The 21,071-nt window shown below is 35.2% G+C and overlaps 1 protein-coding gene across 3 annotated transcripts in view; it reads left to right on the forward strand.

Annotated features, from left to right (window-relative positions):
* Positions 1 to 21,071, forward strand: part of Smad2 (SMAD family member 2) — a 97,023-nt gene that overhangs the window by 37,858 nt on the left and 38,094 nt on the right. Inside the window, exons 1-3 of one of the 3 annotated variants that reach the window (XM_010621667.2) lie at positions 3,311 to 3,541; positions 5,960 to 6,091; positions 8,313 to 8,601. In XM_010621667.2, coding sequence (XP_010619969.1) covers positions 8,366 to 8,601 — 236 coding nt within the window. In that variant the 5' untranslated portion in view covers positions 3,311 to 3,541; positions 5,960 to 6,091; positions 8,313 to 8,365. Of the gene's footprint in view, positions 1 to 3,310; positions 3,542 to 5,959; positions 6,092 to 8,312; positions 8,602 to 21,071 lie in introns of those variants that run through there. The other 2 variants (XM_010621668.3, XM_033757348.1) reach the window with 2 other exon arrangements.

Raw genomic sequence — 21,071 nt, forward strand, 5'->3', positions numbered from 1 at the left:
ACCTGGTGCCATGTGACTGTTGCCTATAATGGCTTTTGCTATTCTAGGTCTCTTGTGGTTCCAAATGAATTTTTGAATTCTTTTTTCTAGTTCTGTGAAATATAGTGTTGGAATTTAAATATCTTGGAAACAACCTATTTGCCCATCCGTTGGAAACTGGATAAAGAAGTTGTGGTTTTTCTATAAAATGGAATATTACTCAGCCATAAAGAGCGAGAGAATAGATTCATTCATAGGAAAATGGATACATATTGAAGATATACTCCTAAGTGAAATACATAAGTCACACATGTGTAAATACCGAATAGTTTCCCTGGTGTGAATAATCTGCAATAATATGTAAGATCCTAATAAGATTACTGACATTTAGAAATGGGAAGAAAGGAGCTAAAGGTGTAGGGAAGGTGGGATGGGTTTCACATTTTGACAGTATTGGTTCTGTCTGTTGGAACAAATGATATCTTCCCATTTCTAATGTCCTTTTTTAATCTCCTTTTTCAGAGTAATCTAGCTTTCCTTATAGAGGTCTTTCAATTCCTTGATTAGGTTTTCCTGAATATAATAAAAAAAAAAAAAAAAAAAAGAAATAGGATCATTTTGACAGTATTGGTTCTGTCTGTTGGAACAAATGATATCTTCCCATTTCTAATGTCCTTTTTTAATCTCCTTTTTCAGAGTAATCTAGCTTTCCTTATAGAGGTCTTTCAATTCCTTGATTAGGTTAATTCCTGAATAATTACTTTTCTTGAAGCCACTATGAATACTGTTGTTTTCCTTTTTGGAGGGTTTATTATTGGTAGACAGGAGTGCTATTGAATTTTATCTATTCATTTTGTATTCTGCTACTGTGCTGAATTTTTTGTTTTGTTTTGGTTTTGGAGACAGGGTCTCACTTTGCAGTAGAGACTGACCTGGAACTCACTATGTAGCACAGGCTGGTCTCGAACTCACAGCGATCCTCCTGCCTCAGCCTCCCAAGTGCTGGGATTACAGGTGTGCGCCATGACGCCCAGCTTGTGCCGAATTTATTAATTCTAGCAGTCTTGGAATTTTTTTGGTCTCCATGTCATCTGTGAATACGAGTAGTTGGATTTCTTCCTTTCTTATATGTATCCCTTATATTTCATTCCCTTGCCTGATTGTCCTGGCTAAAGTTTCAAGTACTTCATCAGTATGGAGGAGTGGTGATAGCAGACATCCTTGTCTTGTTGCTGATTTTAGAGGAAAAACTTACATTTTTTCCCCCATTTAATATATTGTTGGCAGGTTGGCCATAAATAGCTTTTATCAAATTGAGATAATTTTCTTCTATACTTATTTTCTTCAGGGTTTTTATCGTGAATAACTGTTGGGTTTTTGTCAAAGGCTTTTCTGCGTCAATTGAGATGATCATGTGATTTTTGTCCTTGCTTCTGTTTATGTGATATATTACATTTATCGATTTGTGCATGTTGAACCTTGGATGAAACCTACTTGATAATGATAGATGATCTTTTTAATGATTTGTCACATTCTGTTTGCTAGTATTTTGTTGGGGATACTTGCATCTATGTTCATTAAAGAGATTGGCCTGCAATTTTCTTTTTTAGTTGGGTCTTTGTCTGGTTTTGGAGTCAAGCTAATGCTAGCTTCTTGGAATGAGTTGACAGTGTAATACTCTTGCCTTTTTAATTTCATTTTAGAGTTTGAGGATTATAGATCTTCCCTGAAGTTTTTGTAGAATTCAGTGGTGAATCCACTAGGTCGTAGGCTTTTTTATGGAGTACTTTTTATTACTATACAGTTTGATAATATATATCTGATAAAATTTCTTTCAAGTTGGTTGATTTTTCCATAGGGTTTCTCAGAGCTACCTTTCTAAATGTTTTCCATTCTTAAATATTGACTCCTGTCTTCAAATGGTTAAATGGTCTTATCTCTTAGTTTGAAATTAAAATCATGTATGTTAAATTATTTTAACTTGCAGGTTCCTAGTTGGGGAAAATTTACCATTGAAATGGAATGAAGAAATTTTTCAAGGTATCATGTATTTCTTAGTAGGTCAAGACTTAGTAAAGCAACTAAAACCAGGTAATTTACAGAAATTATGTATTTAAAGATAGAAAACTGGGACTAATGATTAAAGGAAGTAAAATTCTACATTGAGGAAATCTTTAAGGAGTAAGCTGAGAAGATGTGCAGCTGATTGCTGGGCATTCTTTTTTCAGGACGTGGACTAGAGGAAGCCTTTAGGCTGGAGCCTAGGGCTTGAGTGTGAAATTGGAAATATGAGGGACCTTTAAACAGAGAAACCCCCCTCTTCAGTTTATTTGTTAAATTCCATTGCCCAGTTTGGGCAGAAGAGATAAACTACAATCTCAGAAAAGGAGATTGAGATTCCTTCTAGTTCTGTGACATTGAGATAAAGATTCACTAGGGGTAGGAGAGCAACCTTGAGAACAAACAACAGGTGAGAGTTGAGAGGAAGTAGTGAGTACACATTGATGATTTTCATCTTACACACCAGTTTTCCTCCTCTAGTCATTTTCCAGAGTTTGATGCTGTCTAGCCTCAGAGGCTGAAGAGCTAAATTCAGAATTCTTTTAAAAGCAACTATCAGTTTCTTATGGTATGTAGGTAGTAAGACGATAAAGACTTGGCTATTCTTTCAAATGAAGGCCCTCCGGAGACTCACCTTAGAACAGGGACAAACCAAGTTAGTTATACCAGAACTGTAGAATGTGGCTGGTCTGAATTGAATCATGTGGGTGTGAAATAGCAGATTTTGAGTTTGTAGATAGTTTAGCTGAGTATCTGAAGCTAGGTGCATCATTCTAATCTCGCTGTCTGATGAATTTATTTTCAGGCACAACTAACCTTGATTGTATAAGGAGCTCAAGATTTAATGGTGGTCCTTTTTAGTTATCCACATTATCTCCAGATTACATAGAGTGTATTGTTGTGACTAAGAACTTGTGCTCTAACATTGTGCTCAGTCAGAAGTATTGGCACTGAAAACTTGTGTGATCATGATGTGTTAGCTGTTAATTGTCCTTTGCACTCAAAGCATCTATCTCTTCATGGTCACCTGCTTCTTCACAGGTCTTCTTAACATCTCTCTTGTAACTCTTTCACATGTAATATTTTCCGCTTTCCAATTCTCCATTCTGTTACCACTCCAGTTAGATCTTTAAAACTGCTTATTCCAGGACTGCCTATTTCTGCTTATTGGCCTCAATGATGTGGAGATTTTACAGGTACATCAGATTTAGCTTGATTGAAATAACAATGTTTCTCCAGTACTTCATCTTTTGCTCAGTTATATTTTAATTCTTAACTTTTTCTTCATCTTTAAGTTCTGTCCTTGTAATCTTCCTAGTAAGTCTTCTTGCTTCAGTGTACTACTATTTTCTGAAAGTTGATGTCTCTGCAGTTAGATATTTCACCTGCCGTTCCTGTCTTTCCAGTGTCATTCATTCCCTTGCTACAGTATTCTTTCTACCTTCCCAACCAAAAGCTGTTTCCACGTACAGAACAAAGTAGGATTGAGAATAATAAACAGGTAAGTACAGGCTTAATAGATAACGTTAAAAATGTTGAATTCAAGAAGGAATGAATAAGTAGCATGTAGCCTTAAAGGAAGCTTAAATGTTTCATCAGGAAAAACTGACATCTGTGCCAAAAATTAAGATTAGCCAGGCAAAGTGCCACAGGGCATTAGTCCCAGCTACTGTAGAGACTGAGGCTGGAAGACACTTTGAGGCCAGCTAAGGCAGCACAGCAAGGGGTTCTTTTTTATGTACCCATACTGCTTATTATACTTTCTCTTAGGTTGTTGTATATATTTTAATCATAGAACTTTTCTTCATTAGTCTTTGACCATCCTGAAAAGATGAATAAATTACTGTTATTCATTCTTCTGTTCCCTTTTGTTTAGCATGGAGTCTCAGGTGAACGTATTTTTTTTTAAACGAGAACACTAGGATTACAGAGATATTAGAGTGGAAATGCAGATTGGCTAGATTAGAAATTAATCTTAGTATCTAATTTCTGAAAACTACTGAGTTCTTTGTAAATTATTCTATTACAATATATTTTAATTACTTAAAATATATTGGAAATGTATTTATATATTGTCAGATCATTAAAATTGTTTATTTAGGACCAAAATGAAAATGTAAGCATCGTTTTTATAAAGATATACTTAAGCCAAGATTTTAGCATTTGGTGTTTTTTATTATTTATTTATTTATTTTGTTGTTCTTAAAATATGAAGACTATAGGAATCTTCGATTTTGTTGTTGTTATTGTTTTGTTTATTTGTTTTGTTTTGTTTTTGTTTTTTTGATACTGGGGATCAAACTCGGATCCTTGTGCTTGCGAGGCAGGCTGCAGAACCACTGAGCTAAATTTCCGGCCCTTGTTGTTGTTATTGGTTTGTTTGTTTTTTGTGGCAGGGTCTTCCATTGTAGTGAGGCTGGCCTCGAACTCCAGGGGATCCTCCTGCTTTAGCCTCCCAATTGCTGGGATTACAGGTGTGCTCCACCACATCTGGCCACACCTTCGATTTCTGAAAAGAATGTTCTTTATTAAATATGGCAGATTGAACATATATGTATTTTCTTTCCTTGTATATCTCAAAATGTAAACAGTTTTGAAGGGCTAAGAAAAAGTGGGAGAGAAAATGAGAAAGAGGTTACCTGTGTTTTGGGATGTAAATCACAGGAATGTGCTCATTGACATAGTGGTACCAGAAAGTGTCTTAAGTTCCTGTGTAAAGGACTGGAGAGCAAAGAGAGAAGAAAATAATAAAAATAGTGAAAATAAGATTCTTGGGATTACCTGGCATGGTGGTACACACCTGCAATCCCAGCACTTGTGGGAGGCTGAGGCAGAGGCAGAGGCAGGAGGATAGCCCGGAATTCGAGACCAGCCTGCGCTACACAGTGAGTCTTAGGGCAGTCTAAACTACATAGTGAGGCCTTGTCTCAAAACAAACAAAAGCAAAAAAAGATTGTCAGGATTTAGGATCTGAAAAGTACACAGAAAAGTAAAGAAAAAAAACAGATAGTCATGGTAGTATGAAATTTTATAACCACAGATAACAAGAAAATACTCAAGCTTTGAGAGGGGAAAAAATGGTTTAAATCCCAATTGAAAGATCAGAAGTAAGAGTTACATGGGACTTAGAGCATCTGCAGCAGATGCTAGGAAACTGAGGAGCTTGGCTAATTCTGTGTGAACTGATAAGGAATAACTACAGGAAATAAAATTAGTGAAAAAAATCAAGGAATACAATAGCATTTTATATAGTTTGCTACTTCTATATAGGAAAAAGGTGGGAATGTGGATAGATGGGTACATACATGGTTGTAAAATACTGAATAGACAAAGCCAACAACTTTATGAAAATGGTTCTTTTTGGGGGGAAAGAAGGAAATAGAGTAGCAAATAGAGAAGAGGTTTCTCTGAATAGAGTATACTTTGTTGTATAGGTTGACTTTAGAATCCTATAAATATATTACATATTCAGTATAATATTAAACCACAATAAAAGCTTGAAAATTAAAGACACAACTAATTCTACCTGAATTGGTGACAACCCTACTTAGAAAATAGTTATTTCAGGTGTTACAACACAATACAGAATTTTAATCATCCTTTGTTAGAGTTGTAAATAAGTCTTTAACTTTATTCAGTAATCTTAGTTTTAGAAGCACTATTGACATTATTTGAAATTATATGTATTTTGTAATGTAATGCAAATAGGTGATCATACATCTGTACAAAACTCAAAATATTCAGTGCCAAACAAAAGAAAAAAATATCAACCATAGATTTATAGTACACTGAATGGTGAACCCTCTGAAAGGTAAGTCTGTGTGTTAATCCCAGGAACCTGTAATTTTATTTGGGAAATGGGTTTTTGCAGATGTAGTTGCTAAGAATCTTGAAGTGAGATTGTTCTGGATTACCATAGGTGGCAATAAAGCCAATGACAAAGGATACACAGAGAAGAGAAAATGATGTACAGACAGAGATAGAGATAGGAGTATAGCCACAAGCCAAAGAAGCCCAAGGAATGTTGAGCAGCCAACAAAAGCTTCTAGAGGTAAGGAACTATCTCATCTAGAGTTTCCATAAGAAGAGTGGCTTTGTCTACTCTCTGTGTTAGATTTCTGGCCCCACCGCTATAAGAGAATAAATCTGTTGTTTAAGCCATCAAGTTTGTGGTAATTTGTTATAGCAGCCTCAGGAAACAAATCAGAAAATCCCTGAAATTAAAATGAAAGACTTAAACATTTAACCTAACTTCGCTTAAGAAACTGTTTTAGGATTAAATACATAGCCCTGATTGATGAGGAAAAGTTCTTTGTAAAAGAATTAAAGCTAACAAATATGGAGGGAATAGAATTAGAAAATAACCTTAATAAAAATAATAGATTAAGGGCGGTGATAATTATTAGATGAAAATATTGAATGGAAAGGATGATAGAGGAAGTTTTTTATACACAAACTTGTGCTTTCTGTATCACCAGCCGATCATTCTTAGCACTGTTAATGTGGGCAGCCAAACATTATTGGCCTGTGGATATCTGATGCAGTGTGAACCACATAAGAAATACAATCAAGTTGAAATAGAATCTAATTGTATGTAGAGCTAATCTCTATTATATAAGATAGAGAAGTTTATGACACCAGAAGGAAACCAGACAACTCTAGGATATAAGATTATCTAGAGACCAGCTGACCATGTTTTCCTCAATTTCATGAGCGGGGAAAAGAAGTAGAGGAAGGACTGCTCCAGATTAAAAAAAGACTTAGGCATAATATATAAATTAACTGTCTAGACTTTCTTTTGGATCCAGACTCAAACCAACTGTAAAATGAGATTTTTGAATTAGCTAGGCAAATTTGGGGTAATGGGTGATTCCGGGTTATGAAAATGATTGGGAAAGATTTCCATAGTTTTAATAGATGGATACCAAATTCTATGGAAATAAAATGACATTATCTAGGATTTGCTTTATTTTGCTTAAGAAAAATTATGATAGAACCACATTTTGATCATTACAGTAAGTAGAAGTAGTAGTGTTGTTTGAAAAAAAAAGTAAATAGCAGGGGCTGGGGATTTAGCTCAGGTGCCTCCACCTACCTTGTTAGCGCAAGGACCCAAGTTTGATCCCTGGTACAAAAACAAAAAAAATTAATAGCATTGTGAATAAAAATGATTTCCAGTGTAGTAGTTGGAAAGATTTCTACATTATCTCCCATATCTTTCTCAAGAATGAACATATTCGTTGAAAAAATGGATTCAGATAACAAAGACAAAAATATTAAATAGGATAACAGTATGCCTTGGGTCAGAGCAGTTTGGAGTGGGCAGATATAAGACTTTAGGATGTGAGTGCTCCATGAATAATCTAGCTGATTTCTGATAATACTGTATGGGAGTTTTTCACTACGTGGAAAATTAAGTTGAAGGATGCAGAAAGAATTTGTGATAGAGGCATAGAAAGCTAAATGAAAAAAATGGAGAATACAAAAAGAAATACACTTACATATTTTACTAATGATAACAATATTATGTACATAGTTATTTAAATGCAATTGAGTGATAATTATTTTGTGGCAGGAGGAAGGAGAAGTAAGGAGTACAAGGGAAATAAATCCTTATTTCCCACTGGAAAATCTATAGATTAATATCAGTATTTGATATTTCAGGTTACCATTATAACCTTAAATAGTGAAAATATTTTAAAGAATTTTATATTGAAGGAAGAGGAACTTTGCTCTCACTATGTGTGTTACTACTTAGATATAAATGAAATTGTAATAAGTTAAAAAAGAGGCTGAGGATAAGGATCCTGTCAAGGACATGTAAAAATGAACTGAGTATTCTCTACAGACTCTTTCATAAAAAAAAAAATCTTGTAGTTTACTTCACACTTGATGCCTTTCTCTTTATGTATCTTCTGATTTTGCTTTGTGATACTTCTTCAATCATGAAAACTTAAATTGGGGAGAGTGGACCTGTAATTTTTTGATGTAATTTTGTTAAATCTTTTAAGGATAGATTGAAGTTCTAAAAATGAGGAAAACTTGCTTCAAGACTTGAGTCCCTGTAACACTGTCTTGTCTTTAGAAAGGTTTGTTACCACAATTCATTTAAATAAGTAAAATCAACATTTCCATGAGCAGAAAACAGAATGTCAGAAAGTTTAAGGTGAAAGTAGTAATTTGAATTTCTATGTTGTCTTGTAGTTTGCTTTCTATAATATATTGAAGTCATTCCTCGATTTTAAAGTTAGTCTTTAAATTATCTTTTCTAGGATAGATTCAAGAAGCTCTTTCTATAGTGCGGATTGTTCCCTTTAGTAAGAGCATGTCGTCCATCTTGCCATTCACTCCACCAGTCGTGAAGAGACTTTTAGGATGGAAGAAATCAGCTGGTGGGTCTGGAGGAGCAGGCGGAGGAGAGCAGAATGGACAGGAAGAAAAGTGGTGTGAGAAAGCAGTGAAAAGTCTCGTGAAGAAGCTAAAGAAAACAGGACGATTAGATGAGCTTGAGAAAGCCATCACTACTCAAAATTGTAATACTAAATGTGTTACTATACCAAGGTAAGTTGCTTGATCTGAAGTTTGATGATCTGCTGTTGAAAATTGCCTTTACAAACCTCAAGAAAAACTGTTCACTTTTTGTTACTTTCAGGTCACCTGTAAATAGTGATTATTGAAATATGACTGTTTAACCTGTCATATTAATTTTTTTTACTAGTTGGCTTGTTTATTTTACAAACCATTTTCTTGAGCAATGAGGTTTCCTCAAGCAAAATAGAAGATATTTAGAAATAGTTATTTTAATCTTCATTGCCCAAGTTTGTATATTTCTCATTTCTGTGATGGAATGATGTTTGAATAAAGATTTAAAACTATTACTGGTAGGTAGTGACCGATAGTTTTTTACTCTCTCACTGAAAACTTGAGTCAGTAAGGAGCTGCAAGAGACTTCTGACTTTTTAATGAATGTTATATATTTCTTGGCTTTGAGTTGCATTGTTGTTTCCAAGAAAGAACAGTATGTGAGGCAACTTCTTAAATGTATGTAATAGTCAGAATCTATCGGAAAGACTGACCTCTTATATTGGAAGGACCTGGTACTAAAGAAGTTGAAGTTTTGAGTATAAATTTGATGATTTGCAGATGAGTACCCCTATAAAGTAGATTTTTGAAAAAATGAAGTGGCCAATGGTTTTTAAATATATTTGTTTTCTGTGTGCATTACAGGGTTTTTTTGAGTGTCAAAAATAAAGAATTCTCTAAAATGAATGCAATATCATATGTGGGCTTGCGTAAAGCATGTGAAACTGTTCTACTTTTGTCTAGTGAACTTTGATAAACACATTCCTGATGCTTAACAATAACAGATCCCAGTGATGCAAGCTTGTCTACTTGGAAATGCTCACAGTAGAGTAGACTGTTTCCTACCTTGTTTGGTAGGCTAATTATCCATTTGTTACCTTACTTGTTTCATGTGTATTTTAAATAGGTCACCTTTCTTGGGTTATTCTTTTGTGTGGAATTACCTGCTATATATGTGAGGCTCTTTCTAGACACAAGGATGATAAAGCAAAAATTTCCTGCCCTCCTAAGGGATAGATACGCTAAACAAGTAAACAGATCTAACACAAACACAACAGATGTGGCAATATGATAGGTAACGCCTAAAGGATGAAAAAAGCTTTAGGATTTTGATGCTTGAGGTGAGTTTTTTGCGGATCTGGATCTAGCTGAAGAATCTTCTAGGCAGAGGAGAGAGCCAGCATATATAGTGACTCTGAGGTGGAAAATAGCTTCTCTTCTTGGAATATTTAAAAGAAGGTAGAGTACAAAACATGGTAGGAATCTAATCAGGTCATTGTAAGGTGCTATGGGAGTTAAATGTTGGTCTAAAAAAGGATTTTTAAATGAATTTTTAAAAATCCCATGTTTTAAAGGATTTAAAATTTTTTTTTTCATTTTACCAATATCACTGGCTGCTAGAGAAAGATACCATAGGGTATTGTGTGTGTGTGTGTGTGTGTGTGTGTGTGTGTCAGAGAGAGACGGGGGGTAGGTTGGATGCTACCAGAAAAGTCAGCTAGGGTGCTGTGAAAGTAGTCTACATGCAGAATAATGGAGATGAAAGAGGGCTGTGTTAGCAGTAAAGTGAATGGACTCCAAAACATAAGCAGAACTGGCATGTCTTCATAGTGAATTGGCTAAGAATAACTTAAGCTGTGTTAATCTTTCATTGTGTGGGTGGTGGCATTTCAGTTGAGGAAATGTTTATTAAATGGTCACTGCATGACTGATAAGATTGTCCTTGCTGGGGTTTGCTTTTGAGTTGTTTGCTTTCAATAAGGGAGAGAAACTTTAAAACAGAAAATAAAAATTGTATAAAATGTGATGATATTGTGAAACAGGTATGTTCAGGGAACTACATCCTGAGAAGGCTTATTGGAACTTTCTCTTTAAAAGAATATTGTTGGGGTTAAGTCTAGATGGTGCAAAGGTGGAATTACTTAGAAGTGTGTTTCGTCAGTAGTGGCACTGTGGAATGAATATTGTGGCGATCAAGGAAGATTGGTCAAGGGTTCTCAGGAAGGAGTTATCTTTAGAGTGTAGAGTTTGGGGTGCTGCAAGAGATGCCAGGGGTGACTCTGAATGTAGTCTGGAATTACAGCAGGTGTGTTTGGGGTTTACAATCATCTTGAGTGTGTCTGTAGTGTGGAGACAGTGGAAAGGCTTAGGTCCAGAAGCCCAGCCGTCAGATTAAATTTCAAGTAACAGCATCTGACTCTTATTGAGGAAACAGAATAGTGAGGCTGTCGCAAATGGAGTTAGGGAGACCACTTAGCATCTCAACAAAGGGAGCTCATTGATCCGTGCAGAGATGGAATGTGGCTTTGCTCAGTTCCATTTTGGGCTCACATTGCCATTGTAGCATTGGGCCCACAGAGAACCCAGAGGGTAGAGCTCTTTCAAGGAGATATAGCAGGTAGTGAATAGCTTGGTGATTACAAGTAACTCCATGGGTATTTATACTGTGAAGGTCAACTTAGTCACATTTCTTTTCCTTATTTTTCGTTCATTCTGTGGCATATTCTAAAAATTTCTCTTTATATTTTAAAGCTTCTTCATTATATTTTTTCTGTACTTTTTTAGCTAATTAATGAAGCAATCATTGCTCATTACCTTGTTTTTCAGAATCCAGAGTTCCTTGAAGTTTGAAGTTTACCTATCTAATTTGGTGTGTGTGTGATGTAGATTTTTAGTGTTGACTGTCACCAACTCCTTACCCTGTTGTTGAGTGCCATATATTTTCTAACTTTTTAGGAGAGCAGTTATCTCTTAAGTATTAACTGTCCTTAGACATAATAAATTTTAGATGTAGAGTGTAAAATATGGGAGTAGCAGAGAAAAAGCTTTGTTATGGATAAATGCAAACAGTTTAAATAGAAAATTTTAAATGAGATATAAAATAGATTTAGTGAAGCTCACTTACTTAAAATGGCAAGTAAGGTATTAATACCTTAAGATTTTCAGACTTAAAAATACAAGTAACTCAATAGATGAACATGAGAAACAAATTTCTGAGTTAAAAGGCAAGTGTTTTCAGCTAAAATACGTGTTTTGTTGACTTTTAGCAATTTCTACCCTTGTTCTCTTTGTCCCACTAATATTAAATAAGATTATCAGGTTCTTAGGGGCTTGAACTCCTAGTGATGTATGCATGGTTGTCCGGTGCCACTCATTGGGACAGTCGTGTGTACCAGTGGTGGTTTAGAGCCACCTGACAGTGAGACATACGAATTATGACCCTATCATGAATGTGTTTAAATGAGAAATATTTCTGGCTTTATAATCCTCCCAGTCCTCTCACCTAATTACTCTTGCCACATCTGAAGGTTTAGAAGTTTGCAGTTCGAGATATACATCACTACTGCTTCCTTCCTTCCATTGTATGTGGTGACACAAAATAATTCAGGGACAAAACTGAACCTGGCAAACTGCAATAGGCTAAGTAACATTAAGTTTCATGAGGCTTTTTTGTCTAAAAATTTTTAAGACTAAGGGAAATTTTCATGAGACAACTCAGTCATGCAATAGAATGGCAACTGATATTTAGTAAAGAATCAGATGTGAGAAGAAAAAATGGCTTTTGGTGCATATTAGCTTATAATAAAGCAAAATCCAAACTTGGAATGGAGTTCTGCAAAAATTAAAAACAGGTTACTGCAGTGTTCAAAGTGGTAGTTTTATAATAACTATTATACATATGTGTAGAAATTTTAAAATGTTTTTCATAAGCATAAGTTATGAGGGCTTTCTTAAGGTAGTGATTTGGCCATATAATTGCATATTTTTATCTTTTATCCTAAGGAAACAGGAACACTCAAAGATTTCTGATGTCTTTCATTATTGTTTATAGTAGCAAAGAACCAATCCTGACCCTTGGTTTCCTTAACACCAGTTATGAAAATGTTTCAAACTCAAACCACAGCTGTTGAACAAGGATAATAGAAGAAAAATTTCTTCCAGTCTCACTTATAAACATAGATGCAAAAGTTATAAGTTTATATCTGAAACTATGAAAAAGTGAGCTTATTTAAAAAAGAAAAAACAGGAAAACATGACAAGATAGTTAATGGCAGGCATCTGAGGATGATTCAGCTACAGGAAATCTATTAAGATAACCACATAATCATATTTAAGAAGAATTTGATCACTTTAATGAATCTGGAAAAAGCATTCTTATTAGATTCAGTATTCATGTTAACAAATAGGGAATTTTCTTAGTTTTATATAGCACATATCTAAAAATGTTCCTCAATCGTGAAACTTGGGAGAGAAGTTCAGTATGCTAAATTGTTATTACATCTGTGGAGTACCTTTAAAAAAATCCTGTAATTTTTCCTAGTATTTAAATACAAAAGTATGTTCTATCTTAAAAGCTAGCATAATTAAATGTTTAAATAGGGATTTTTTTATTTTGAGACAGTGTCTTGCTATGTAGTTCAGGCTGACCTTGAACTTACTATGTACCCAGGCTATCCTCCAACTCATCTGGTATTACAGGCATGTGCTACCATGCCTGCGGGCAATTTAATTCTTGTCTATATAAATTAAAGCTGCTTACTTTTTGTATTCTTGAGAGCTTGTTTGGAGATTCTAGCAGGGGAGCGCAGCTACTTGTATACCCTTGCCAAGGAAACAGTCCTCCTCTGCTGGGGGCGGTCATCCTCTTTGAGTGTGGGAGGGACACACAGAGTGGTGAGAGAGGAAGGGGACACCTACCTAGCCATCCAGATCAGCAAAATCAACCCTGGTGATCCGTGGGGTGACATATGTTGCAGTCAAATTGCCCTCACATCCTTGTATTTTTATTTTTTATTTATTTATTTGTTACTGGGGATTGAACTCAGGACCTTGCGCATGTGAGGCAGGTGGTAGAACCACTGAACTAAATCCCTCGGCCCTGTAATTTCAATTTTTAACACCTGACGCAAAAAGCAGCATCTTTATTGTCCCATTAATTTAATATATTGACTTCTGGAAAATAATAGTCACCACTATATTTTGTCTTCTTAGTTCCCTTGACCTGTTTCTAACCTTAAAGCATTCTGTCTTGCCCACTTTATTCTTAGGTGACTAAGTACATTCTGGCAAGATCGTAATTATTTGGAACATTTAGCCATACTATTTACTCGTGCCCCTTCGTGTCTTGTAGTAGATTACTTCCAGGTGTGTGTGGTTCCCACTCAAGCAAATAAATGATAACCAGCATCCAGGATACCCAAAAGAGTACCACTTGAAGCCTGTAGAGATGTAACATAATAAACTGTAATTTTGGATATCCTATATTTATATCTTCTGTTGTGCTTGGAATAAAATTGAAATGTTCTTCTCTGTCCTTTGAGTATTTTTTCTTTTTGAGTTTTTTTGGTACCGGGGATCGAACTCAGGACCTTGCACTTGCGAGGCAGGTGGTAGAACCACGGAGCTAAATCCCCAGCCCAAAATTTGGTTATTTTTTATTTTCCTGCCTTTTGAATTTCCTGATTTTATTTTTGTACTATACATAGTCTACTATTAATAACTTCTTCATGCATGTTTCAGTTTCATTGTGTTTCTTTGGTATTAATTTCAGTTATTTTGAATTCTCTACCTATGTTGTCTTATTTTCCTGAATGGTCTTTAATATATTTAAAATATTTAAAGTCTGCCACTCAAAAAATCTGGGCCATCTGTTGGACTATTTCTGTTATTATTTCATCCTTGCATCATTTGCCTTTTCTTGCCTCTTCACATGTCATGTCAGTTTGTCATGTTTCATATAATTTTGTATGAGATTCATATATGAAAACAATTATAGGTGCTCCAAATGATGCCATCACAAGAGTGTTTTTTCTGATGATAGAAAGAGAGGAGGCTGATCACTTTGATATAATCAGGGATTGAATTGAGTTGGGAATGAGTTGCCATTTTAATTTGACTTAGTCTGGCCCTGGCTTATACTTCTTCCACAAAAAAGGGATCCCTTAGGATCTATTTATTTATTTAAGTTTTGGGGGGGTGTTGAGACACGTTCTCACTGTGTAGTTGAGACTGACCTGGAACTCATTGTGTAGCCCAGGCTGGTCTCACAATGATCCTCCTGCCTCAGCCTCCCAAGTGCTGGGAGTACAGATGTGCACCACCATACCTGGCTTCTCCTGGGATTTTGAAAGCATAATAGTGTCACCTAATTCTCGAAAACTCTAGGAAATTCACTTCTAATCTTTGGTAGGTTAAGTTTGGCTTTTTAGCCTCAGTTTTAAAATCTGATTAATACCTTGAAGGAGATTCATGGGATTGTTGACAGTTCTACTGTATGTCCTATTCTTTTTTTGGTACTGGGGATTGAACTCAGGACCTTGTGCTTGCGAGGCAGGCAGCAGAATCACTGAGCTAAATCTCTGGCCATGTTCTTTTCTTGAATAGGATTTTTTTCCCCAGACCAATCCTAGTCCCTTAACCTGTAACTAGACTCTGCAAATGACCCAAAGGGAGAAAGTAGCAGGTAGTTGTCTGTGCACCTAGAAGGCTTTACTTTTTTCAGTTGTAATTCACCTGGATCTCATTATTTTGATAACTCCATTGTCTTAAAACAAGTGTTTTTGGGGTTTTTTTTTTTTTTTAATTCTTTTCCCTCTTATTTGTTGGACTGGGAATGTTGATCTCCTGTTACTTGCTTATATCTTACATGGAACTAGAACTGTAATAAAATATTAAGTGGAGCATGTTCCAGTGTTTATCCGGAGTGCCAAAATCTGAGAACAGGTTGTATAAGACCTAGTTTCATAATTGAGATGCTGTGCCATTCCTGCAAGACTGGCAAAAAGGATTTCTGCAGACAAGTGTTGCTGTACTTAAATCCATCACTCACATTAGACTGTATAAATAAAAACTTAGGAGAAAGACCCCACAATGAGGACTTCCTTGGAGAAAGTAGTGTATATGATTGTATTTTCCCTTCCCTTTGTCAAAATTGGGCAACTTTAGAAGATTTCACTTTGACATGTCTTCTGGGGCTTGAGAAGATACATAGACTGGCATCTGACTTCTATCCAAAAAGCCAAAAAAATAGGCCATTTGGGGCTGCCCCTATAGCAGTAAAGAAAAGGCACAGTGAGAATGGCCTGCCTTTTCAAAGTGTGATGGTTAAAGATTCAGAAATTTATCTCCTGGACTGAATAGACTTTAATAGGATATTTGAAATTGCCTTGTCTTGAGAAGACCTAGAGGCCTATCTTGGTTGGAGGGTCAGAGTTGCCCAGACAAACCATCCAGAGAAGTTTGTGGAGTGGACTGGAGGGAAGAGAATAAACCTTTGGGCATTTGACTTCCATAGGAACCCACTGCTAATTACTATTGCATGAGAACCCTCATTTTTTTTTTTTGTATCTATACAAGGAAGAAAAATAATAGTACAGTATTTAAGAATGCAGCTCTGCTGCTGCTACTTCCGAGCTGTATGACCTCAGCTATGTTAATCTAATCTCTGTGCTGCTAATATCCCATTTGTTGAGGATTAAATGATTTACTGTGTTGTGTAAGGGCTTAATACTGTGTGTACTACATGATTCTTAATAAGTATCAACTATATGTGGAATGGACCCTTGATGGGAGACTTACATTGCCACCCACACATACAGGTCATGAACAGATTTATTAAGCACATAATGAGGCTTTCTGGGGAGAGCAAGGCAGCTTCCAGATTCATCCCAAAGTAACTTGAGCAGTAATGAGAGACTTGCTTGGGGTTTTATGTTGATAAGGGTTGAGGCTGGAGTCTGGGATAACTGTTTCTGTATTTGTGCATGTGCCATGACTTGTCTGGTTTGAAATTACCCCAGCACCAGAGGAGAGAGAGTAGGCTTTCTTACCAGCTTGTCCAGGATTGAGGCAGAAGGGAAAGAAGAAAAGGTGTGACTTGAAAACTATCAGCAGTCAAAAGATCAAAAGTGTAGTGAGATTTCTTTTAAAACTCAGGCAGGATAAATACAATGACACTTAGATGCACTATACACTTGATCTTAGCCAAAAGGCCGAGAAGCGATTCTTAGATGCACTGTAGTTAAATTGATGAAGAGAAAAATCTTAAAGTAGCCAGTAAAAATGGCATGTAACGTACAGAGGAACAATGACTATAATACTTGGTGAGTTCATCAAGAGAGGGGAGGGAGCCAAAAGATTATAGAATGACATCACTAAGTTGCTGACTCGGAGAAGTCATCACAACACTGAGAGGACTTAAATACCTGACTTAATGATGAAACAGTATGATGCTCGCATTAAAAAATAGATAAATGGCATAAGACAAACTTGGTAGAGATGCCAAGGCAGCCCAATAATGAAGGAGAGGAAGGAGTACTGGAATAGCTGCATATCCAAATGGAAGAATGAGCCTAATTCTTCCTTATACCACTCAAAAAAATTAATTCCAAATGAATTATAGTTCTCATCGAGAGGCTAAAACTATAAAGTTTGCATGAGTAAACATAGGGGAATATATTTGTAACTTGGGAGTACAGGTATTTTTTACGGAATATTGAAAGCAATAACCATGAAAGAAGTTAATAAGTTAGACTTAATTAGTATTGAATGAAAGTATCTCACGAATATGAGAAAAATGAATTAGCAAATCGGACTAGAAAAAAAATTGTCCAACAAATTTCCAAAAGAGGTTTATATCCAGAGTTCATTAGGAATTTATTTATTTCAGTAGTAAAATGATAAATGACCAGATTTTAAAAATTTACAAAAAAATCGAATGCTTTACAAAGGAAAAGATAATACAGAGGTCCAGTAAGAAAATGAAAATGTGTGGTATCTTTAGGAAAATGGAAGTTGAAACCACAAGAAAATACTACTGCACAATCCCCAAAATATAATTTAATAGAGTTCCTGTACCAAATGGTGAGGATGTCAAGAAAGCAGGAACTTTTGTATATTGAAGGAAGAAGTGTAACATGGTATTATTACTCTCAAAAAAGATCTGGCAGTTTACTATAAAACCAAATATACATCTTTCCACTGTCTGAAGAAATTTACTTTTAGGTGTTTACTCAGGAGAAATGAAAGCATGTGTATGTGAATATTTGTAGTGGCTTTACTCACAATAGTTACAGCCTAGCAGCAGGTTAGATGTTTATCATGTATAAGGGTGACTAAACAAATGGCAATTTCTTCATGTAATGGACGATAGCACTGAAAAAAATGAATTGTCATTGTATATGTTAATATGGTTGAATATCAGAGATGTGCTGAGTCAAACACAAAAAAGGACACACTATATTATTACATTTATATGACATAAGATACTAAACCGGTGGTGAAAAAAGTCAGATCATTGATTACTTCTGAGGATAGGGAAATGGAGAACAGAAATTGAGAAAAGGGCAGGAGTAATGATGTTGAGAGGGTTATGAGTTACACAATTTATGCATTGGGTTAAATTAAAAAAATAGGGCCAGTAAGCTTTGTATTTCCCACTGTGTAAGTTTTATCTTTTGTCAACAGTGAACTGTCCTTAGAGTGACTAGATTTGAAATGTCAATATTGTATCAAAAAGAGATTGGTGGATAAAAGGAAAAGTTGTATAGATATATAACAGCAGATAAAACACGTTAATTGTAGAATCCAGCTGATGAATATAGTAAGGAAATAGAAAAGTGTGCGATATCATTAGGATGCTTTTAAGTTGAACATGTTGGCAAATTTTTTTTGTGATGCAGAAATGGGAATGATACATGTTTACTGAAGTGTCCAAGAAGTTACTTTGAAATCATTGGAACTTTTCCCCCATAAAATGTTTGCTTAATTCCTTTAAGTCAGCTATACAGGATTTTGCCTAGACCTTCATAATAGAATGGGTTGTTAAAATTTTTCCATAGTCATCCTTATTATGTAAGTATTGAAGACTTTGGAATAAAGTTATTCCTGATATGCCTGGACATGGATTTGAAATTTTTTTGTTGATTTGTAAGAAGATTTTTTGTAAGAAGATTCAGTTTTATATATATTTTAAAATTCTCCTTTGTGTATGTTCTTGTAAAGGTATATAAGAAGAGTGCCATATCACACTGTGGTGAGCTCCACTAAAGGTACCTGGAATCTAGATACATTGTTTTGTTTTAAAACTTGGCATGAAGTCCTGATATCGTAGGATATGCATTTGGTGACTGAGTTTGGTTTTTGAATGACCTTAGTATTTATTTCATTGCTACTGAGTAAAGTTGAAAACTTTCTACAGAGGCTGAAGGTTAAACCTGTTTAAATGTCTTCAGATTTATTACTGCCAAAAGAAGTCTTTATGAAGGAATGTAAGGCTCACTAGCTGTTATTGGTACCTTTTGAAACCAATGTCCTGCTGCTTCCATCATAATTTTCAAATATTTTTTTCAAATTATTGAGAGATACTATCATTTGAAAATAAAGGAACTTAAAAAAATAGAATATGCCACCATTTATCTACATTTTGAAACAAATAAAAATACAGAAAAATTTGGGACTCTGAGACAAAGGACTTCTTCCCTACCTTCCTTCTCTTTCCCTCCCTCCCTTCCTTTCTTCCTGAGATGGAACTCCTGTCTTTGCATTTATTTGCAAGGCAGGCACAGTGCCACTGAGCTAAATCCCCAGCCCAGGACTCTTCATTCTTAACAACGTAAGTTTAATCAAAACAGTTAATTGTTTTTTATGCTATTAGTAAATGACATTTAAACATTTATAAGTAGATGTTAGATGTTAATCTATTGTACATTTTACAATGATACATGAATGAGAATGATTTCAACTTGGGGCCTTCACACTAAGCTACAGTGCCAGCCCTTTTCAAGGGTCCAGTAAATTGCTAAATTGCCCAAGAGGGGCTTGAACTTGTGATCTTCCTGCTTTTACCTCCTGGAGTGCTGGGGTTATAGGTGTGCACCACCATGCCTGGCTAGAACTTGGGCTTTTAGGTAGATTTCAGCCCTAACTCTTATTGCATTATCTCTTTAATATTTGGTTATTCAACTACTCAGGTATTTTTCCTTCTTTGGAACCTAATGGTGATGTTAATATTAATAGTGTTGCTAATGAGTATAAATTAGATTATGTGTGTAAAGCATTTTAAATAATGCCAGCTACATCACAAATGGTCACAATAAGTATGAGCAACTTTTGAGTAAGTTTTCTATAGTCAGTGAAAACTTAATTGTTGTTCAGTATCCTTTGCTAATTTTTCAAAAACAAAGGTTGTTCTTAAGGACAGGGTTGTTCTAAAACACCTTTCTTGGTGGTAGAGGGAAGGTGAAAAGCTGTAGAGACAAGCATTTTCTTGTTTCCACATTCTCATCCCCATCTGTAGTGATAATGGGATAGATATACTATGAACACTGTGGAACTTCTCTTTAGTACAGTGATCATCCTTTGACTCCTGAGTTGCTTAAAATATAAATTTTATCCTTCCTAGTCAAACATAAAAATAAATCAGTATTCTGTTAAGTAGAAATAATTGTGAATCGCTTCTCGGCCTTTTGGCTAAGATCAAGTGTAGTAGAAATAATTGTGGGTGCAATTAGTTACAGAATATTCCCTAGAAGTCCATATTACATATCATATGTGTCAGTCATCCAGAGCTGGAGCTTCAAGTGAAATTCCTTTTATTAACGCCTTTAATTTTACTCAGTGATCAGCACTTTACTTTTTCCACAAGTACAACCTTAATTCTTAACCCCTTTTGATTTATAGAAGAAACATACTCTTTATTCAAGAAGATCATGAAAATAAATTAGCACAGTGATGAGATTGATTACTTTTGACTTTAGTTGTTTAAATGTAAATTATAGTTACAACAGCAACAGTACTAGTTTAAAGATTTATCACACTCTGTAGAATTCTTTACCCAAAGTCAGTGTTCTCTTGAACTTAGTTCTCATTGTTTTTCTCTTATCTCTTTTTTAATAAATGTGTAAGTAAATGTATATGTTCTTAATATAAAAATACAATAATTGATCCAGATATATTAGTAGATGGTAGAACCAAAGTGCAAAATGGTAATTTAGATGCGTGTATACAATATATATGCTTGGATATAACTTGTGAACAGTAGACTACATTTAAAATTTAGTTTTCAAAGGTCAGTTTATTCTTAAAGAAATCTTTAATATGTTGATTTTACTGATACTTGTTTTTTATAAAAATGATTAGTAGGGAAATTTGATAAGGATTTCTTCCAAGTTTATTGCCAACTGATTTAGTTAATCCATGATCAACTAATATTCTGTATGTAGGGTTGGCATATTCATGTCCTTAGGACTCCTCCCTCAAAAATAAACAAACAAAAAAACATGATACTCGTGATTGAACCCAGGATCTCACATATGCTGGCAAGCAAGTAGTGTAGGACTAAGCTTCATCGCAGCTGGTTTTCTCTTCTTCCTTCTCTTTCTCCTTCTCCTTCTTCCTTCTTCCTCTTCCTCCTCTTTCTTCTTCCTTCTTCTTCCTCCTCCCCCCCTCCT

The sequence above is a fragment of the Fukomys damarensis genome, unplaced genomic scaffold, assembly GCF_012274545.1.
Source record: "Fukomys damarensis isolate Sample0158 unplaced genomic scaffold, DMR_v1.0_HiC HiC_scaffold_30, whole genome shotgun sequence".
In the NCBI taxonomy this organism is placed as follows: domain Eukaryota; kingdom Metazoa; phylum Chordata; class Mammalia; order Rodentia; family Bathyergidae; genus Fukomys; species Fukomys damarensis.